Source organism: Pollicipes pollicipes, unplaced genomic scaffold (assembly GCF_011947565.3).
Source record: "Pollicipes pollicipes isolate AB1234 unplaced genomic scaffold, Ppol_2.1 Scaffold_5724;HRSCAF=6776_pilon_pilon_pilon, whole genome shotgun sequence".
NCBI lineage: Eukaryota > Metazoa > Arthropoda > Thecostraca > Pollicipedomorpha > Pollicipedidae > Pollicipes > Pollicipes pollicipes.
This window is the reverse complement of record NW_023596746.1, coordinates 51646808-51669327: the sequence shown is the minus strand read 5'-3', so window position 1 is coordinate 51669327 and position 22520 is coordinate 51646808. Positions and strand designations below refer to the sequence as shown.

The 22520-nt window shown below is 52.8% G+C and overlaps 1 protein-coding gene across 1 annotated transcript; it reads right to left on the bottom strand.

The window, feature by feature from the left end:
• On the bottom strand, positions 1–5392 carry LOC119103784 (selenoprotein F). Its single transcript, XM_037227438.1, is given in 5 exon segments — positions 1–1137; positions 1621–1730; positions 2953–3068; positions 3235–3353; positions 5255–5392. Coding segments are annotated over 5 exon segments (522 nt in total). The 5' UTR covers positions 5309–5392; the 3' UTR covers positions 1–1014.
• Positions 5393–22520: the final 17128 nt, after the last annotated feature.

Below are 22520 nucleotides of genomic sequence, written 5' to 3'. Positions count from 1 at the left end.
TTTTCCTTCCATTGCATGCTTCTAGCGAATGAGAGCAGGCCCTGTATTAAATCACCACAGGACAAGGTCCAAAACATCACGAATCAAATAGCGATGCCTATCTTGCCCCACCGACCGCGGCTTTTCTGGTCCCGCGGAGTACAAAACTGACAGCCCCTACAGGTCACCAAGCGCGAGCAACATGTTCGCAACAGCCACGTTCCGCAGCGCCGCACCTGGTGCAGCTGGGGCAGCGGCGCGCGCTAGGACCAGCGGGCGCCGGTGCCGGCTGGGCGGGGCAGCCCGATGGCCGGCGATGCTTCCTCCGGCCGCGCCGACGGCGGCGCCGGTTCCGACACGGCCCTCATGCAACATCGCCGGCCAGCGGACGGCCCCAGCGCCCGGCCCGGCTCCGGCGCCCGCTGGAACGGCCCGTCGCTCCCCGCCACCCACCGCCGCGCGCGCGCACGCACGCACACACGCACACACATAAACACACGGCGATAGGGGTGACGGTCCGACTGGCGCACACGCTCTGTGTTTAGAGGTCAAAAGTGCTTGATACACGTAAAAACCGCCAAGATCACGTAAACGAGAGACTGAAGGATACCACAGGTGGTTTGGATGCATAAGAACTAGAATTCGCGGACAAATTCGTGCGAGATCTTTTGCTACGAAAAAGCTGCGGCCCTGTCTATAGAAAGCCAGAATGATGGCACCACTCATACATCACGACGAAGAGCCACGCGCACAGAAGGACCCGTCACCATTATCACGGAATGGAAGCCACCAATCCCCAGCGCAGATTGGTACGCGGGAAGATTTACGAACGCTCAGATCTGCCAAATTGCAGGACCAAAACCATCGCGCTGGGGAGCACATTCTGCACAGTTAGTTGAGTGTATCCTGCAAATTAGGATGTTGAGTACATCCGGACATGAAAACATGTTCGTAAAAGCAATGCAACCAACGGTAATTTCGAACGCTTTCATGATATTTTCGTACTCAAACTAACATAAAGAGATAAACCACTCCTTACAGCTCTTGTTTGGAAACTTCTTCGGCATCATCGTCGAGTGTCTCCGATTGCGCCGACTCCAGATAAAGACCCAAGAACTCTTCCACAGAGTCAGTGTTCCACTTATCGATGGCAAGGGTCTGGAAAAACACGGACGCATTAGCACCTAATCCAGGCTCACTGGGGATATGACCAGCTACCGCACACAGTTTCATGGGTCCGGACCGGCCGCCCGCTTGCCTCCTGTTTTGCGTGTATTCTGTAAACAAACAGCGCCGAAGGACGCTCCGGTCACGCACGCACGCACGCAAGCCCGCACACGCATACGCACACCCCAAAATAAAGGCAGCAAAGTTCCAGGATGATGCCATGGCACAAAATCGCCGGTGACATACGCACGCTTAAACGCCGATACATCGATCGCTACGTTTCGGCGTAAACCTTACGACACGAAAGAGTTTAGGGAATATCCTGGAATACTCAGTTTGAATGACTTCACTAACCGCGCACGCCAGTTCATAGCACGCATTAAACAGGCCCTGCCCGGGGCGATATATCCACCGCAACTAACCCGACCCGACCGCGGCCGCGAGCGGGGCCTGACACGAGCAGCGCCCACTGACCTCCTGCACCCGCTCCTCTTCGTCCATCAGCTTGATGACCGGGTCTGCCCCCCTCACGTACTTGACAGTGAGGCCCGGGTACCGCGCAGGTCGGTCGCTCTTTACGAACGCTGCAAGCGGCCTACGGTCAGTGACCAGTCGTGCCATCCCAGGTCCACGCTCACTCGCGTGGGTCTGGCGAGGGATAGTGACAGGCAGATATCCGGCAACGCTGATCACGCCAGTGTTGTTCGATGCATAATGGACAGTGCAGAAGAAATTGCGTGCTAACATGTACCAGATGCAGTGGGAAAGGTGATGCTGAGAAGTTCTGTAAACTCCCGAAAAAAACGGCGAGTCGCTCCATCGCTTCCGACCTTTAGAAGGTACCCCCTAGACCCTCCTGTGAGGGTAATGGTCCCAACTCAGCTGTGGGGGGGGGGAGGGGCTAGGCCCCCCAACTTGGCCTCAGCCCACTAACTTTAAAAAGGGGGCCTGCGAAACTACGCCCCTGCACTCCTGACACCATCCTGGACGCCTTGCACCTTATGGCAGGCATCACCTGAGCCTCACGACCCAATTTTTGGCAGACATCTCCAGAGTCTCATGATCCATGACCCAGTTTTTTCATATACCCCTTGGAAATAAATGGGATATCCTTAAACTGATCAAAATGAGAAGTGATTGCACAAGGTTCCAGTATTTTTCTAGTTTTGTTCTGGAATATAACTGGTACTTGGGCCCTACCAACTGCTTCCTTGTGCTGCAGAAAATAGCAAAACCGCTGAAACTAGTAAGGGACAAAATTTGGAATTTGGGCCCTGCGAACTGCTTCCCTGTGCTGCAGAAAGTGGCAAAACTGCTGGAACTAGTAATGGATAAAATATACTATCACTCATCCAGAAAAACACAAATCAAATGCTCAGCTTTAGTCATAAGAACACATTGCCAAAAAGTAAAGATTCCAAAACACTGAGCATAATGCAAAAAAATATGACAGGACGGATTGAGCTGGCAACACGCTGACGCAAGGAAGCCGGCACGACACAGAATTGGTCACATCACAGGTCACCAGAAACAAACTATTCCTAAAAGGACATGATTCTGTGTTGACAATCCATTCCTATAATGCTAGACTTTTATTGAAGCCATCTGGACAAAAAATTTGATCACAATTTCTGCACTTTGCACTACACGTAATCAAGTGCAGTTTTGCGCAACATCAGACTTCACCAGTACACAAGGTGATAGATGCTTTTGTTGTTGCTTACTGGTGCTTTGGGATGCGCCAGCCACAGTGGCCATTTAGCGCCCAGGGGGCGGGGAGGGGTGACTGATGCGTTGCTGACATACCCTGAACCTGCGGGAAGGCCCCCAGTCGTCATCCGCACACCTCCAGGCAGGCGCGCGGGTACCGGCGGATCTCCGGCGTGCCACTATCCGCCGTGCAGCACTGAGAGCAGTTATCCCTGCAACATGGCAACCATGTGATTCAGGGGCTGTGGGTCAGCAAGGCACACTACAGGAAGACCTGCTCAATGATAGGCATTGATGTGCCCAGAACATGTAAGGTTTTGTTACATCTCTGTAGAAATCAAGACAGTGCAGCTTAATGCCTGAAACATTCAATCATACCTCAGGCTTGTTAAGCTGAAGTCCTGCAGTTCTTTGCAGTAGGAACATAGCAAGTTGGCCCTGTTGAAGCCAAGATCCAAGCATTGCTCAGATGTCAGCTTAGCCACCACTTCTGACACCTGCAAACCATAAATGTTGTCAAAGTGACAGTCATTTCTATGCCATCCATAGAACTGACATCCACAGGATTGAACTAAGAACGATAAACCAGACTACTAAAACAAATACAAAGGTGCTCATTCATCTCTCAATGCCAACATGGCATTTAAACTAGGACTTCTATAACATATTCCCAGCCTCTGGACCACCAGAGCACTGCATGAAGTCACTTTGATGCAAACATTTGCCTCTTCCCCCCCCCCCCCCCCACTGCCCAACCCTACATAATCCAACAGTCTCACACCAATGACACACAACTAATGCACCAACCACTGCACCACACACCAGGTTCCTATCTTTAACATGCAATAAGCACTGATGGCATGTGAGGTGCAAACCTCCAGGCCAGTATTTTTGTTTTCTTTTTAGCACCATGGATGTCTCCTGACATAGTTGAAACCAGCATGACAAGCTACAACTGAGCTTATCCCCTTTAAAAATGTTGGCTGTCCTAAAACTGTGAGCAATTTTCTAGCATAATGTAATCCCTCCATGACTTTAAACAGACATCAGAAAATATAGCCTAGCTGGAGACAAATTATAAAAAAGAAGCATTTTTCATATACAAGAAAAACAAAATTGTCATTATTTTAAAAAGATGAATAACAGTAACCACCCTCAGAGCTGAAAGCATTCATCGAACAAACCTTTCAGCACTGAAATGGTGAATTTAAATCATTGCTTACATCAGCTGCTCAAAGCACAGGTGTCCAACCAACACAGATTATTCACTTCTCAATTTTTTTTAGTTACACACATGTCTGGACCCTGGTTGAGAAAATCCAGTTATTGGCAGTGGTCTTTCAACATCAGATGCTGTCAGGTGGTGAGAATGACCTAAAGAAATGCAGCACCTTAAACTTTTCCCCACAAAATGTAGCTATTGAACTGGAATGGCATGATTGAATGGTAGAGCAAGGGCTCAGGTTGAGAGTGAACTCAGGTCCCAGAAGACCATCCAGTCAAAACATTTGGTCACAGTTATTTTTGAAGTTATTTTTGGCATGAATTATCACTCCCCACAATGAAATACCAATGAAACTTGCACATCAATCCAAGTGTGCTGGTAACCTCAGCTTATAAGTTTAGAGGGCATACTTTGGCATAGGTACCTTTTACTGCAAAAGAGTATTGCACATAACTAATGTTCTGTAAGATAGCAAATACTGTACCCAATCATAAAACAGGTGCATCTACACTCTAACCTTTAAACTATAATATGTACTATAGGAAACATAAGCTCCCCAGAGATAGAACACTACACAGCACATACTGATGCCATTGCTACAACACAGTGGATGTGAGGTTGCTTTAAGAATATGGACTTTTGAAGGAAGCATGAAAATGTACCAGAATCAAACCCAACTACCAAACTTAACCTAGTAATCTAACCTAACCTCTAAACACAGCATAGCCCACTGACAAATCTCTCCTATCAATCCCCTGCAACCCATGTCCTATTAGCGTTAGTGCTATCTGTGACATACTGAGTTCTGACCAAATCCTGCGATGGTAATCATAATTTCTATATTTTGAAGGTAACATGAGGTGTCCATGAAGTGTTCCTGTTCAGCTATTATGGGATTTAATACCTTAAAAACATCAATTAAACAGTGTCAAATTGCAGTGTCAAATCAAACAAATTGCAGTGTCAGGACAAATGCATACCATGACCATGTAACATCGTAAGAATCCCAATGCTTTTCATGTGCATCACACATGTAATAAGTTCACAACACGGTTTGGGCGGTCCAGCTATGACACGTCAGCGTACAGGCAATGCTGGCCATACGGGGGCAACGCCGGCAAACGAAAGTATTGTTAAACCTTTTAACTTGATTGCTCTCTTTCGGTGACGTACCTGTAACACTATGTATCCAATATAAATGGACGATATCTGATTTATTTTAACCATTATTGCCCCATCCCACGCTACTCCCCTTCGAGGAGCGTGGATAACAACCGCCGACGACAGATACGCCGCACATCAAGGCCTGTGGTGTTTTCCGTTCGGTTTTCCGTTTACCACAGCCGACTCAGCCACCGAAATGACGCAAGCGGTCGTCCAACAGGAGGCAGTACCAAATCAGCTACGAAATAAGCTCTCTGCTGACAAATGCAAGTGTCATTACGGCCAATGGCGCAGGCAGGGGGGAGCACAGGGGGCATGTGCCCCCTTAGGTTTCGAGGGCGCTTCAACGACGATAAAGGGCCCGATTTGAGGTCCGAAGAGTCCGAAACGCCAGCCGAATCTTCTTCAGGGGCCAGGCCTGTGGGGACGGACCCTCAAATGACAGTCAGAGAGCGCTTTGCGCCGGTCCACTGTATCGATGAGGACCTACATGGCGGCCACGCATCATCACTACCGCACGGTCCGCTCCGTGTCGGTATTTAGGGACCCTGGCCGCCCTGGGGTCGATGCAGGCCCTCATGGGCCAGTGCCGCACCGTCGGCTCCGTTTCCATATGGGCCTGAAGACTCACTTCGTAAGCATCCACAGAGCCGGGGCCAGCGATTCACACTGATCGGGGCCCTGCATGTGTTAGGGGCCCGCAGTGCCTACAAGTGGTCCTATGCTGGCAGGAGACCCCAAGTCCACCACGGGCGGTGTTAAATGAGGTCCGAGCAGAGGCCCGTGGCCCGCTGAATCCGACGATCAGGAGCCTGACTGGAGAGTATAAAGGACTCAAGAGCTGGTTTTGGGCCACATGAATGATGCCGGCCCGTAGAGCCGTGATTTAAAAAAAAAATAAGCTGACCGAAACCCTTTGAGACAATGCAGGCGTCTATGGTGGCCAGAGACCACCAACACAGGCAGTTCGCTCCGTGTTGGTCTGAACCCTAGGGGTACATTTCCTAAGCCGGAACAAGGCTGGGCCTATGCTTTGGATCCGTCCGAGTCCCTGAAATAATTGTCAAGCCCCGTGCCGGTCAGGGGCCCACGATGCCTAGCAAGAGATCATGTTTTGGCGAGTAGCCGCGATTCCATCATAAGCTCTGTTTGACAGGGAGTCCCTGGTCGACCAGGGGAACATTTTCTGAACAGGAAACGGGTGAGGATCCCGAAAGCCAGAGTGCCCTTGGGTTTGTCGGGGGCATCTGATAACAAAAGAAAACCTGAGAACTTTTGATGAGAGTTCACATTAAGCCAGTGGAATGAGGGCCCCCGTGTCAGCCATGGCCCCGAGGACCAAATGGTGGGCTCCCCAACCCAATTCCAACCATGGGCCCGTTAAGCCGAACTGGAGTGTCCGTGCTGTCTCTGTGCATTGGACCACCTGTGGCGATTGGGGATCTGCTTGCGCCAATGAGGATTCCTGCGTCGATCCGCGGCCAGCAGTGCGGGTCAAAATGCCTCTCGCGTCAGGAATGGGAATAATGTGATATGAAAGGGCCTCCGGATGGACCAGGGCACCCCGCCCCCCTGTCGCCACATTGGCAGCCGGAGGGCACCCCGCGCTGGAGTGATTTGACCCTTCAGTCCTTGACCGGGAATGGTGATATGCCCCCTAGTGTTCTACTCAAGGGGCCCCTTGCCCGGATTTCCCGGGTAAGAGGTCTCATGAGTGTTCAAAAGAGTGTGTTGATATTAGTTCAAAAATGAGAGAGACCAACCCATGTTTGCCTGAGAACGTTCACTCTTTTACAGAATTAACTAGTGATGTCAGCAGCGACGTTCAGCTTGCCCGGTACGTGGCGGATGTCGGTGGTGAACTGTGAGATGAGGTCGATGTGCCGGGCCTCGCGCGGTGAGTGCCGGTCGCTGTTGCTCCAGATGGCATGGGTCAGCGGCTTAAGGTCGGTGAACACGATCAGTGGCCGCCCCTCGACGGCATACTGGAAGTGACGGATGGCGAGGTAGATCGCCAGCAGCTCACGGCCGAAGGTGCTGTAGCGCCTCTCGGGCTTGCGCAGGGAGCGAAAGAAGAACCCGAGGGGCTGCCAGCGCCCCCGGACGTGCTGTTGCACAACTGCGCCGACGCCCTGGTCCGAGGCATCCACTTGGAGGCTGATGGGGGCGTCGGGCGCTGGGTGAAGGAGCAGCACCGAGTCCGCGAGCGTTGTTTTACAGCGGGCGAACGCCTTTTTGGCCTCTTTAGCCCATGTCACCTCCAGCTCGCGTCGCGACTGGGCCTTAGACGTGATCAACGCATGGAGTGGGGCGAGGTGCTCAGCCGCCAACGGGATGAAACGGTGGTAGAAGTTCAGCATCCCGATGAACCGGCGGAGCTGGCGTTCTGTCCAGGGCAGCGTGAAGTCACGAATGGCGGCCACCCTGGACGGCAGCGGAGTGATGCCCTCCGGCGTGATGAGATGTCCCAAGAACTCCAGGTGAGGCGCCCCCAGGACGCACTTGGGCCGGTTGACCACGATGCCGTAGTCGCCGAGGCGGGAGAAAACGTCCCGGAGTCGGCGCTCGTGGTCGGTCAGGGTGGCGCTGGCCACCAGGATGTCGTCGATATACACGAAGACGCCGGGTAGTCCGCGGAGGACCTCGTCCATCAGATGTTGACACGTTTGAGCAACATTCCGAAGCCCAAACGGCATACGTGTTGCCTCGTATAAACTGAATGGGGTGATGATGGCTGTTTTGTTGATGTGGGCCGGCTCCACTGGAATTTGATGAAAGGCTCGGGAGAGGTCCAGCTTTGAAAAGAAACTGCAACCGTGTAGGTCTGCAGCGAAGTCCTGGAGGTGTGGCACAGGAAAACGGTCCGGGATGGTGACTGCGTTAAGGGCACGATAGCCGCCGCAGACCCGCCAGCGGCCTGACTGACCCTTGGGCTCCAGGTGCAGCGGGGTCGCCCAACTGCTCTTGGAGGGGCGCATGGTGCCATCCTCCAGCAGCTGCTTCACCTCGGCTTTGGCAGCGGCGAGGCGGTCAGGCGTCAGTCGGCGCGCTCGAGCCACTTTGGGCGGCCCTCTGGTCTCAATGAAATGTGTGACTCCATGTTGGACTGGAGCTCTGGCAGATGGCGGCGAGGTTAGCTCGGGAAACTCGTCCCAGAGCCGGGCCAGGTGGTTGGCGCCGAGCTGCAATCCCTGCAGGCTGTTGGACCGGGGAGAATGAAAACCCGTCACCAGCATGTCACCAGAGGGCAAGAGCAGCGCGCGGGCGCTCAGGTCGACCGCGAGTTCAGAGCGGTGGAGGAAGTCAGCTCCGATTGTGGCTGCCTGGACATCAGCAGCCAGGAACCGCCATGTGAAGCTGTGGTCTCCCAGCTTGACGTCCCTCGCAGTGAAGCCGTGAGCGGTCACTGCGGATCCGTTGGCTGCGGTGATTCGCAGGCTGGTGGACTCCAGCTTAGCTCCCGCGGGCAGCCGCGAAGTCGGTAGGACACTAACCTGCGCGCCAGTATCTACTACGCAGGTGGTGTCACCGTCGCTGACATGAGGCAGCCGCCCCAGGAGAGGGGTGCCTGAGAGTTGGGCCGCAGGTACACTCAGGCCACGTCGTTTCCCGCCCAGGAGCAGGGGGCCTGGCACTTTTTGGCTTGAGCGCCAAACCCTGCGTGATAATAACAGGCCCCACCCCTCCGATGGGATAGTGACCTCTCCTGGCGGTGGTAGCTGGGTCGCCCACGGCTCTGGCTGCGGCAGCGGCTGCAGGGAAGGGTTGACCTGTCCTGGCTGCGGGCCCTCTCCTGACGCATGGAGCGGACCTCCATCTGGAGCTCGCTGACGGTGGCAGTCAGGATAGCTACAGTGGCCAACAGCTCAGTCACTGGGGCTGGTGCGGGTGGTGTGAACAGCGCTGGCTGCTGGTTGGCAGACAGGCTGGCTGGCTGGTACACCGGCCTTGATGCTTCCATGAAGTGGTCTGCCGCACGAGCCAGGTTCTCCAGTGGCATTGTTTCGTCCAGCGTGGAGAGGGCAGCAGCGGCTGTTTGGGGCAGGCGCTGGAGGAAAAGCGTCCTCAACAGGCCCTGGTCCGCCGGGGCATCACTGACCGCTGACAGCTCGCCATGCATCCGTCTCAGGAGCTGGGACGGGCGCTGGTCTCCGAGCTGCTGATTCCGCAGTAGCGCCTCCAGGTGGGACGTCCTGGAGTGCGCCAAACGTTGGCGCAGTGCAGATGTCAGCAGCGCGTATGTGGGCGCTGGGCTGGTGATTACACCTCGCACTTGGGCCGCCACGTCCGTAGGCAGCGACGACGCCAGCACCTGGTAGCGGGCCAGGGTCGTCCGCCACCCCCGCGACGCCGAGGGCGCACTCCACTTGGGCCAACCAGGGCTCCGCGTCCTCGGCGGAGAATGGCGGCAGGCGGAGCGCGGTCGCGGTCAATGGCGGTCCGCCGGGCTGCGGGGGTCTGGGACCCGCCAGCGGCCGGGAGGCCGGCTGCAGTTGATGTCGGTGAGCTGCCGGAGCCACCGGGTGCGGGAGACGTGCCGTCCGGGTTCATCACTCCGAATTAGCGGGTGTGTCACCGAACGTTGCAGTGTTGCGAGTCGCGTCACACACTGTTCGGCGGCACACAAGGCCACACTGCAGCACCGATCAACTTGGGAGTACGCTCGGGGTCACCACTGTTGCGCGTATGGGCACTAACACTTGAGCGCGTATCTTAACACAAAGGTTTATATGGCAGTCACTGGGGCAGCGAGCTGCCCTCTCTCACGCCGCGAAACGCGCATGCGAAGGTCGGGCAGGTCGCTGCTCCAGTGACTGCCGAATAAACCTTTGTGTTAAGATGTGCGTTCCAGTGTTAGTGCCCATACGCGCAACAGTGAAACAAATCAAGTCAAAAAGTTGTGAGCCGACGCGGTCGCAAGCTTAGGAACAAAAACAGCGATGGCCGGGGTTGCAATTTCCGTAAAAGCGAATGATGTTGGCTGTTGCATGTAACAGCAGGGCGGCATCTGCAGTCAGGGGTGTCAGTTTTTGTAAATTAGTGGCGCGGGGGGGGGGGAGCGAAACGAAAGCCAAACAGCCTAGCCCCCTCTCATTTCTCCACCGGAATTTGTTCACTTTGTTTCGATTAAACGCAAGATATGCTTTTGATATTTGTATGACTTATATAAGTCTTCACGTTAAGAAGTAAAGAAGTCATGCAGGGTTGGATCCAGGGAGCAGGCACTGGACGCACGCGTCTGTTCTGATCGGCACGTGAAGGCGCCCCCTTAGAGACCACCTTAGGGCGCCAATGGTGCTCTTCTACGGCGGTCATAGGAGGCGGCACGCATTTTGGTTGTGGGGGACGGGTACGGAGTTAGCCACAACGGACGTAGGTCATCCCCATATTCCAGAACTTTTCACTTCAACCCCACAAAGCATTGCGTCTCTTATGGCGTTAGGTATACGAAGTTTATTGTATCGTTTTTCGCGCTCAGCTGTGTCGATTGGTATCTGATGGTAAGAGCGACTATGATTTTTTGTTATGAGGTGGCACGAAACGCCACTGTGCAAAAAGATCAAATAAGATGGTCTCTGTGTTATGATCATCTTATACCCATGTTTTTTGTAGTACACGGGCCAAAAACATTGAGAGGGCCAAGCCAACGTTGGGGGGCCCAACTCAACATGGGGGGGGGGGGGCGCGGCCTCACAAAATAAAACAAACCGACACCCGTGCGTGCAGTACGCGCGAGAAAGAACGTCGTGAAATAATGCTTTCAAAAGACCTGCAAAATGAATCCATACCGTTTCAAGATTAGGCTCAGGTGTGTCTTTCTTTAATTTTATGTTTGCCCTCAGGTCAGGTTAGCAGTTCACGCAACGCGAAAAATTGAGACTTTGCGTCAACGCTTCCAGTTTCAACACCAGATTTTCGTCCGCCCGTTTGCCACCGCTTAAAATGAGCCTAGGCTGACGCCATGCAGCGGAGACTGGAGACTGGAGACTGGAGAGAGCGGAGACTGCGGAGACCGCGACGCCGGACATCAATGTTTTGGTTGCTAATATTTCTCATCGTGCACGCTTAAAACTACCTGACATTATTTTTCTCAGAAATCGGTTCTGACTGATTTTTCAGCATTTTCAGAGAAACATGGGTTAGCCTTCAAGCTGAATTTATACCGCGATTGCTTCCCGCTTCTGTTCCAGTCATAGAAGGTAAAAGTAAGAACAAAAAAAGAAGAAGAAAACCGTGCCTCTCATTAAGAAGAAGGCTATATACGGTGATATTTGGGGAGGGGAGGGGGCTTTCATTATCTGGGGGCTCGACTCTGCCAAGCCAAGGCTCTAGTTACACCCCTTATTGCGGCTGTGAAGCAGCCGACGACAGGCGATTCTCAAGAGCATTCAGCGTATACCAAGGGAACCGGTAACTGCATCGTGATGTGCGCACAAATGGTGTATAACGCAAAAACGGTCTCGATGTTGTGGAATGGTTAGTACGCGAAAAATGTAATAAATCACAATCAAAACATGCTTACTTACTACGCTTCTATGAACGTGTGCACTGTCCATGACCGCAGCGTGCTCAAAAGGGCGATTTGTTACCCACGAGGCTAGTGCCGATGGTTTGTGTTTGCACCACCGTTGCACCACACGTACTGCGTTCCACCTCTCATTTTCTTTTTTTTTTTGCTTGCTGCGAGTGGTTCGCTGTTCCGTAGGTAGCTGCAGGGTGTGTGTGTTGCATCTTTTCCTGCATGTTCTTATCTCCTGTACTTTTGACGTGGGGCTGTAGTAGCCACGGTTCATTGTGAATGGCGCAATGGGCATGACACACCCACACACGCTAGCTCGCACGTTTCGCATATCAATATAGACGGCGCTAGTAGCATTAGCATATACGTTATAGACGGAGCTGGCGTTGGCTGAGGCCGGTGAAGCGCAGGTTAATATAAGCCGGTGGGTGCGGCATCTTATTTCATGGAGGCATCTCCCCCTGAATAACACTTGGTTTTATTTTGTTCAGGATTGTAGCTTCATAAAGTAGACTGACGGGCTGAGCAGTGGGCGGGTGCTAAACCCTACCACAAAATACGCGCGCACATGTAGCCCTCTCCGGATTTGGCCCATGTTTGTCTCAAAGTTGAGGAGCGAGGGTTGAAGCCAAGTGTGTGTGAAAGGTAGGGACTGGAGTCCCGCTCCAATTAAAAAGGAAACTCCACCCCAGTTTTCGTCATTACATATTGTAAGACTCTTTCAAACATCCTTGCAGCAAACAGCTCCCAGCGCGCGCTTAGCAGCTTCACCCAGGGAAGTGTGAGCGATCTTGACTTTGCAAGCAATGTTATTGCACTGAGACAGCATTAACAGCCTTGATCCACGTAGAATAGACAGGAGGATGGAGAGTGATATGCCATATCTCGGCTACATGCCTTCATTGAAAGAAATATCAGTAGTATTTGTATTTTATGGTACTACTGATATTCGTTTCAACGAAGACATGAAGCAGGAATATCACATCTATCTCTCCGTTCTAGTTTTTATTCTACGAGGAATCAGGCTATTTAGACTGTCTCATCTTTATGGAAAACATTCCTCGCAAACGCACTTGCGAACTTGCGCAATCTTATACCGTTTTCATTTATAGATGAAAGCAGCTTGCTCTCGAAAACCACACAAACCAGAGCACAATAGTCGCTCCGTTGGCGGCAAGTGAGTATGGGACGTCAGAATCAAGCACCCGAGGTCACCAAAGACCAAAATAGAGGCATCCGGTCCACTGACATTGCTGAAAGGCCGGGGCTTGATGGCCTCTGCTGGGGAGGATTCAGGGGGAGGGGCATGGGGGCCATGATTCATATTGGCCCGCCAGATTGAAAACGGTCCCTCGAGGGATTAAAGGCCCCAAGAATAGTCCGGGCCTTTGGGAGCGTCAGGGCTCTCAGACACATGAGGAACCCAGAAGCATCGGGTGTTCCGACAACATTTTGAAGACCGCTAGAAACATAGGACCTCCAAAGCATCAGCCAGTCTTCAAAGATCACTACAAGTTCAGGTCCATCGTAATGCCATTACCGCAAGATCCACGGTAAAGGCATTATGATGGACCTGACGTCAGAACCCCGACAGTAGTAAGGTGACCCGAAAAGCATTACGGTTTCCAAACGCATGAATCGCCATCCTCAACATCAATAACGGGCTAATTTCAGCCTGTCAGGAATATGCGTGGGCGGCGCCGTTGGCTTGAAATGGCGGGGTTCGGCAAAAGGAATCCAATATTGGCGCCGTTCTACTTAATTTCGTATCACCAATCATATTTCATCTTTTTTAACGACGCTGTGTAAAATGTTTAAAATAAGGCTAGCCAGGGCCAAGAAACACATAATGACGAAAATGCCATTCTCTTGTGCTTTTTACATGTCTACGGCGCCATAACACCACCGCCCAAAGCACGGGCGTAATGCGGTACGACCAGTTTATTGGCTCTCCATAGGGACCTTGTTAAGGGTGGAACTTTGCGGAAATGTTGCAATGGAAATAGCGAACGTCTGTCAAAAAGAATGATACGGCCCGAATCAGGCGGCGGGGGGGCCCACCTAATTGGATTGGCGCGCGCCACAGCGACGGTGCGACGCCGCAGACGGTGCCGCCTGTGTCGGCCAGCTCGGGATGTCAGGCAAAGGTCACATCCCGGTCATGTGACGCGCCGACTGCAAACGTGGTTACCGGCTCTTAGCCCTGACGCTCGAGATTCCTGCACACGCGGGGGGGCGGGGGTGTCGGGTGGGTAGCGGCGCATCAGAAGCCAGCGAGTGGCGCTTTTGGAACGCGATGACGGCACTGTGTGATGGGCTGGTGCAAAATCATGTAGGCATTTATTGTGCGTTTAATTAAACGCGCAAACTGAGCTTTTGCTGGAATCGGGTGAGACTTTATGCAGGAGGACTGGTGCTGATTTTCATCGATATATTGCTTCCATAAGTGTGTGTATAGGCGATGAACGTACATATTCACAAAATGTGCATGACTTTCTGCATGTATGCGTACATAAACATCAATGGCAATCAAATGCAAGGCTCAAAACGTGATATCATATCTTGCACCTGTTCTAATCACACTGGCCCATTATCACAGCATCCCAGAGGTTCTGACATGCTCGCAGCATTAGCTGTCCGCCAGTTGAACTCATAAGCGTGGATGAAAAATACGATACGCCAGACATGGCAGCGGCCACATGGACTTCCACTGAAATAAGGGATTATTGTACAATTTCGTTTCTGACAGATGCTCGCGCTGGCAGCGGCATCACAATAAAATGTTTCCGTATTCTACACCCATGCTTATAGGCAGCAAGTAGAAACTACATTGCGCACGCACACAAAAGGCTACGCTATAACATCTTGAGCTTGCCACTGCCACGCACCAGCGACGACACCATGGAGTGACTCCCAGCGGTCCTCTCACAGCTGACAGCCACCGCCGCTCACAAGTCACAGGTCAGCGCGGTAGCGTCCCAGCCGATCCGGCACCACCTCCGGCGGCCCCAGCGCGTCGACGAACGCCACACCGCCGGGGCCGGCTCAGCCGCCGCCGCCGTGCCTCACCACCGGCACCGGTTGGCACGGCGTCCCCGCTCCGACAGGCGGCCGCTAGCCGGCGCAGCGGCGCCGCCGGGGGCCGGCTCAGCCGCCGCCGCCGTTGCCTCACCACCGGCAAAGGCTGCACGGCGCCCAGCTAACCGACAGGCGGCCGAAGCCGGCGCCGCGGCGCCGCCGGTGGGGCCCGGCTTCAGCCGCCGCCGCCGTGCCTCCACCACCGGACCGGCTGCACGGCTGTCCCGCTACGACAGGCTGCCGCAGCGGCGCAGCGCAGGCGCTCACCGCCGCGGGCCGCCGCCGCTGACAGTAGTAGCAGGCCAGGTGGCGACACTGCAGCGCGTGCGCAGCACGGCGGCTCGCCGCACCCATGCGCACCGCGACCGCGCGTCCAACAGCGGCGCTGCGGCCGTGGCGGCGGCGGCGGTGGCAGGCGCCGGCCGCGCCGGCAGCAGGCTCAGCACTGCTGCCCGCAGCTGACCGAAGTCGACCAGCGGCAGCACACACAGCAGCAGCTCCTGCGGCGCGGTCGGCGGCGCGTCACACTCGGCACACACCGGCTCTTCTGTTGTGCTCCATTTGGCACGGGCGCTCGATGTCTGGACACATGTTTTTTTTCTCTCCTTTTGTTGGCACATATAACAAATTGTACATTATGGACATTATCTTTCAAAAACATGGGCTCCTGACATTCGAAAAACTATTTTTCAGGTTTGTGATGAACTACAATATTGCTAAAATGACGCTGCAGATAAGGACAAATAAGATGATGGTTGGCCAACAAAAATGGCGTAAGTCTCCCTAATACGCATATCACAATGGCATAACAACCCAGATCTCTATCACAGACACAAACTGGAAGACATTTACCACGAGGACGCTAATGGGGGAGGGATAGCCCAAACGTCTACGAGTCGTTAGCGAAAGGCCACCCGCAATCGACGACTGCATCGCAGCAGAACCGCTGAGCGCGATATCAATCAAATGCACGGGAAGCATGACGGACACACTGCTTACGCGAGTGGTCTCATTACGTCATACGTTACGTCATACGTCACAGGTCACAAGTCCTACCACCCGATACCACCACAGGCGAAGACCCTGCCCGCCCCGAGCTCACGGAGAAGCCACGCCAGAGGTGTTCCCGGGTGAGGTAGGTGTAGTTGGTCTCGGAGACGACGTCAGGGGCGGCCCGCCGCTTGCGCAGGCCCAGCAGCCGCTCCGGCAGTGTCGCGAACACGCCGCCGCGCAGGAAGAGCAGCACGTTCAGCAGCGACGCCGCCCGCACCAACAGGTCCACGCGGTCGGCGGAGCACAGTAGCTGCACATAACACACGACCATCAGCTGGGCTGTAGACACCGTGCAGCAAACAAGTGCAGTCGAATGGCGACCGGCTTCATCAGACATTACGGCTGCAACACACGGCCTGGTCGGCATTCCCGCACGACGGTGGCTCCCGTGGTTCTGCACACGCTGCACCTGCGCCTGCAACAGTACCTGATAATGACCCGCCTCCCCAAAACACTTCAAGACGATACGATCATCTCCCTCCTCGTGAACACCTGCCCAAAACGCATTTGATCTCGGTCACCCCTCCTATCAAGGAGTTCAAAGGGGCTGCCACTTCCAGGCCAGGTCTCATGATGGCACCTTAATCACACCCAGTTTGGGTGGTTCCGCCACATTTACGGCGTGAGGGGAGGGGACGACCAGTGACCAATCCCACACCCGACGTGTCATAGAAAGTCTCACGTCAGGCAGTATCCATGTGCATTATTTTTTAAAGATTTTATCAGGCCCTTATGGATGGATTTTTGGAGTCAGAGCTCACGCTAAGCAGTGCTGCTGTGCAAGTCCTGCCCCTACCATCTGATCGCATAATTCCATGTCAGCGGCAGAACTTGGTGGCGACAGCTCAACGTGCCGCAATGCTGGGCACGGTCCGTCCTGCCCTCTGACGTCATATGACCTTTATCGCGGCCGCTGCCACCGGCCGCAGGCCATACCTGTCAAGGCTAAATAGCGAGCGCCTGGAGCGACACGAGCTCGCCCCGTCACGGGTGGGTGGATTGGAGGGCAGGCGCTCTGACCAACTGAGCCACTGGGACGGACATTATCTATCATTTAGCGAGCCATTTCAACCCGTGACGTGTTGGGCTGTGAAGTCGAATGGCGCGATGAGTCATGACGTTTCATCCGCCTCTGTGTGGCAGTCCATATGTCCACAGAGTATTGGTTCAATTCAGACCCAGCCATCGCCAAAAGCCCGTGGGACCCCGCCTCTCACCTTGTCGCGGAGGTCGGACGGCACAGCCAGCAGGGTGAGCACGGTCTGCAGCCGCTGCCGCAGCCACTCGCCGCCCACCGTCAGCAGAGCGAGGAGGGCCGCCTTGCGCGGCGTCAGGCCGACGTACGACAGACCCAGCAGACGCTGGCCGAAGGTACGGTCCGACCGACGCAGCGTGTACTGCCGGCCGACGGCGGTGCGAGGTGAGCTGACGTAACCCGTCAGCAGCGATGGCACGGGACATGACACGGCGTGACACGGAACATGACAGCAGCCTGACACGGGACATGACACGGTCTGACGCAGGACATATCACGGTCTGGCACGGGACATGACACGGTCTGACAGGGAACAGGACAAGAGCTGACACGGGACATGTCAAGGGACACGACACGGGACACGACACGGGACATGACACGGGCTGACACAGGCCATGTCAAGGACCGACACCGGGAGCGTCAAGACCTGGTGAGCGGCGTGACAGGACCTGGTACATTGTCATGTGCGGATGTGACATGTCATGTGTCACTATGTGCCCCAAGTGTTACAACAGCGGGTGGCAGCGCCCCGCACATGGCCTGACGCCGGGCGAAACAGCGCGTGCCAAAACCGCACACCAATGTCGTGGTGCCCGATACAAGGCATGCTACGCCCTTATGCAGGACATGACAAGGCCTTGACATATCTATTTATTCATTTAGAAATTACATGCACATCTACTTTGAAGGACCATTCTGTACTGGGATGCACTCGGGTGCAATCAATCCGACGCATTTCGACGGGTGAGGTAATACGTTTAGGCATTCACAACCACAAAGATGTTTCAACAAGGACACACACTGACACAATATAGATTAGTTACACAAATGCACACAGCTGTAATGACTCGACCAGAACATAACGAGCTCGTGCAGTCCGATTTTGCCCGTAAACTGCGACATGGCAGTGGTGACAGTCTTCAGTGAGGTAGACGAAGAGCATCATTTTTGGGGCCAGCACTCACGCACGGCACGCCGCCCCAGTGTCCCGGAGTCGGGCACCCTGCCAGCCGGCCTCCGGAAGCGCGCCTGTGCAGACGTGAGGCACATCCTCCAAGCCTTACATACGGCATCAATCATGATAATCGATCGCGATCGTCAATCACGCCCGCATCTGGCGCGGCGCGGCGCCGGCGGTTCCACGACCGCCCCTCCAGGCTCAGCACAGCCGCGTTTACCGATCGATAGCGGCGATTAGAGAACGCCAGCCGGCCTGGCCAGCGGGGCCTGGCCCCGGTCGGCAGGTGGCGCGGCTCGCAGCCAAGCAGACCGTAAACAGTCTCATCAGCCGCGTGGCGGCACAAGAAGTGCTAATGAGTCGTCGTCTGTCACACGGCACGGCGGTGGTTCGTTAGCGTGGGTTAGCGCCACAATGAGGTACCTTGTGGGGATGTGGCTATCGAAAAAGGTACCCACTCGATTTCAGCCTGGGTCTGCGCCGCGGTGAGGCCTTTTAGGGCTGTAGCTATTGAGATGGTACCCCACTCTACCGTGTTTTGTCGCTCGCCGCAGTCTTTGGAGCTTGAACACTTTCAACGCGCGTCTTCTTAGCAAAGGCCTTAGGCACCATTTCACATTCAAAGCACGCGGGGTACAGTAAAATGTGGATGTTCCAACTTTGCATTTATTACAGACAACCTTTTTTCATATACGGAAGTCATATTTCGGCCTATATTTCATGGTATCTGCTGGGACCTTGTCCCCAAATTTCACGAATTTCTTATCATAACATCGATGTGTCCGCAGTAATACCGGTGCGTTCCTAGCAAGATCCACCCAGCCCTCCCCTTTAACCATTCTATATGGGTACGGCACGGTGCTGCACCGTTGTGCAGGCGTTTATCCGTTCGCCAGTTATGGGAGGAGAAGAGTGTGGTGGCATTCAATCCCGACTGTGTCTTGATGGTTCCCAGATACGCCTTGGTGCATCGGAACACTGACTGATGAATGCTCCCCAGACGCTGCCGCACTGACGCGTCAAACGCGGCAGAAGACGAATGGACACATCGGTCAAAATCTTACGAACTACGGTCCCAATCGTGGACGGCGAAGGCTCGTTTTATCGTACCCACGATATCTACCGCATCGTCTCGGCCACACACACTGGGATGCACTCAGTTTAGGAGAACAGGAGGTCATGAGTTCCAGGGGTTCAGCCTCCAGCCGAGACACGCAGATCTCCTCCGTTATATTTTGGGTACTGTGCGGGAAAAAACATTGTCATAACGGCAGCGCCATCATCACGACTAGCGGATCTTTTTGCCGCAAACGTGTCTCGCACGGCTCATGCGAAAGCCAGCGCTCTGCAAACTACGAGCCAAACGAAAAATTCGCGGAAAAAGGGAGACTCGGTGGGCCAGGACAGTGTGCCACAACTGTAGTTTTCTATAAATAACTAAATCGATGGATAAATAATTAAATCGATTGGTCAAAAAAATCCCTTAAGGCTCGACAAGACTCAGCAGAGAAGCTCTCCGAGTCGAGCAATCTTGGGCGACGAATGGGACTCGCTCGTCTTCGTGTTACTAAATTTACTTAATAAACATCCCCCTTCCTGTGGGTATCCAGTAGAACTGAGGATTTCCACTATTACGATCAGGATCAAATGCTATGAGCCACGCCCAAATCTGAAACCACCATCTAAAAATCCATTTGAATATCCAAAGGCATTAAATATTGCCTGGGTTCACATTCACTCCAGATAAACTAAAAACATGTACACATCGGTAGTACACCGACCTCAGTCGCCCGCTCTTCTCCCAATTACATCGCATTAGCTCAAAATTTCGATGCAGATTCAAATGTTCCAATTCATTTGAATATCGAATCTCCAATGCGAATCTGAATCAATCTATCCTGGCCCTTGGGTCCCGAATGGTCCCGAGGACACATCGGACTCAGCGTTGTTGGAGCCAGGAACAATACGGGAGACTACCAACTCTCCGTGCGCGAAGTGCCCTCATGACATCTGCAAATTAATAATTCACCTATTGAAGAGAAAAAAGAAATTAAATACCTTGGTGTAATCATTGACAAATCTCTTAAGTTTACAAGCCACACTAATTTTGTTGCAAGCATAGTAAGTAGAAATATTGGAATAATAAGTAGGGTTAGGTACTTTATTGATAAAACAACGTCACATCTACTCTATAACACTTTGATTCTTCCTTACCTAAATTATTGCTGCTTGGTTTGGGGCATAAATTATGCTTCTCATCTAGATCGATTGGTAATTTTACAAAAAAGGGCTGTGCGTCTTATAGAAAATGTGTATCCTCCGCAAAGCTCAGAGCCAATCTTTAAACGATACAAAATTTTGAAACTATCGGATATTGCTAAATCTCAAATGTTAATTGTGATGCACAAATTTTTAACTTCACAGCTCCCTGCATCATTCGATTTAATTTACAATCTCTACGAATCCAATGACATGGATATGAGGCGAGCAAAACATTTAGAACAACCTTTCTCTTATCGTAATTATAGACTATTTACAGCATCCTGCCTTGGCCCTAAGCTGTGGAACGACACTATGGTTCCATATTTTCCAAGGATAGCTGATATCCCTGTATCGAAAACCATCGTTAAGAACATCATCCGCAAGCATTTCGTGGACACATATTAACGTAACAAACATATTTGAAGACATTGCCATCCTTGTGCTGTACATATCCAACGCACTTCATATTTGACCTCCTTCATGTTTCATAATCAATTTCTGATACAAAGTCATGCACATATACCCAAATTAATGGCGCTGGCTCCGGGAGTTCTCCCAGCAACAAGCTCTGCTTAGCTGGGTGGACTCCCTGGAAATCCAGCCCAAAACCCAGAACAAAAATGACCAGGTAATTGCCCCCTCCGACTTGTGACTGTATAACCCTTACTAACACCGGGAATTGAGTGGTTGTAGATTATTGGGCGGTTGTAGCGGGCTGTCATTAGCTGATTTTGGCTAATGACTACTTTAAGCCTTTTCATCTATGATTTTTCCCTCCCTCTCACATAACACAATTCCCTCGGGTCTGCTCCACCTCCTCGCCTGTTTTTTTTTAAGTTTGTTTCATCTTCCTAGCTGGGAGTGCCGCGACTTGATTTTATGTTTTCTGGTGTTAACGTACGGTTTACTGCGTCGCTGGGATTGAGGGAGGGGCACTCCTGGTTACCTGTTCTTGGGTAACGGCGTAGAAAAAAAAGTTGTTGGAGCCAGGAATAATACGGGAGACTACCAACTCTCCGTGCGCGAAGTGCCCTCATGACATGCAGCACAACTGACTTGAATACAATGTGCTATGCATTCACATTGGGCTAAGTGTTTTCAGGAGCTTTAGCTTAGTGTAAACATAACTGCTACCTTATCCCGGCCAGTTTCACGCTTAGCGATTGAGTTTTATGCATTGTGCTGTAGCTTGCTTCCTCCTGCGAGTATCTAGGACTCACGAACGGATCCAAGGGGGGGGGGGTCAGCGGCGGCGCGGCATCTTACAACATGAGGGAAGCGTCAAAATTTACATCGGCTCGCGTGATTTTTGTGCAAGTTCCACCAATTTTGGAACTTGTCCCCTTCAAACCAGACTTTGGCCCCTCGCAAGAACCAATGCTGGATCCGTCCACGCTGGGGCTCAGACAGCTGTTGGCATTCCCGTAGTTACGATGAAAAGCGCATGGCCCTATACGAGTGCTCCACATTTATACGGGGTTTTGAACGGAAATAGCCATGTCGAAGATCATTCGGTGCAGTTTAAAACCCTGCACTTCTTAAGGCCTAAAATCTGCTAGTTTCTGAGAAAAGTGCTATAACCGAGCATTTCAATGTAAGTGAATGCCTTAAGCACAAGGATAAACGTACAACACCACGAAAAAACAAAGCAGGAGCACTTCACAATATTTGGTTCCGCGCCCGCCCAGCACCGCCGCGGGCCACATCTCGGGAGATTGAAGAATTGCGAGTGAGTGCTGTCGTGCAAACGTTTTACGACGCAAGCAAAGATGTGCTGAGGAGCATATTTCATGGACAGAGAACTTGTGTTGTACTGAAGCATATTTTCCACATAAAAGTATGCTGATAGCTTTATAAGCGAGTTATTGCATCATATCTGATGCTTGTTTCAATATCTTCAAATGTGGAACATTCCCTCTAGAGGTAAGGGCAGCTCTGCCCCTCTGTCTTGCTGTGTGGAATGCGCCTCGCCCGGGCGCACGTCGCCTCGGAGCTTGACTGGACAGTCTGCAGCGTCTAGATGTGACCTGTTCCGCACAACAGCTATGTGCTGCGGCACAGCCTAACGCTTCGGATTCGGATGTGGGCAGCGTCTGAGCAGTGCAACTCTGGTGGAGGTAACTGGGAGACTCCTTCTTCGCACGAAAAT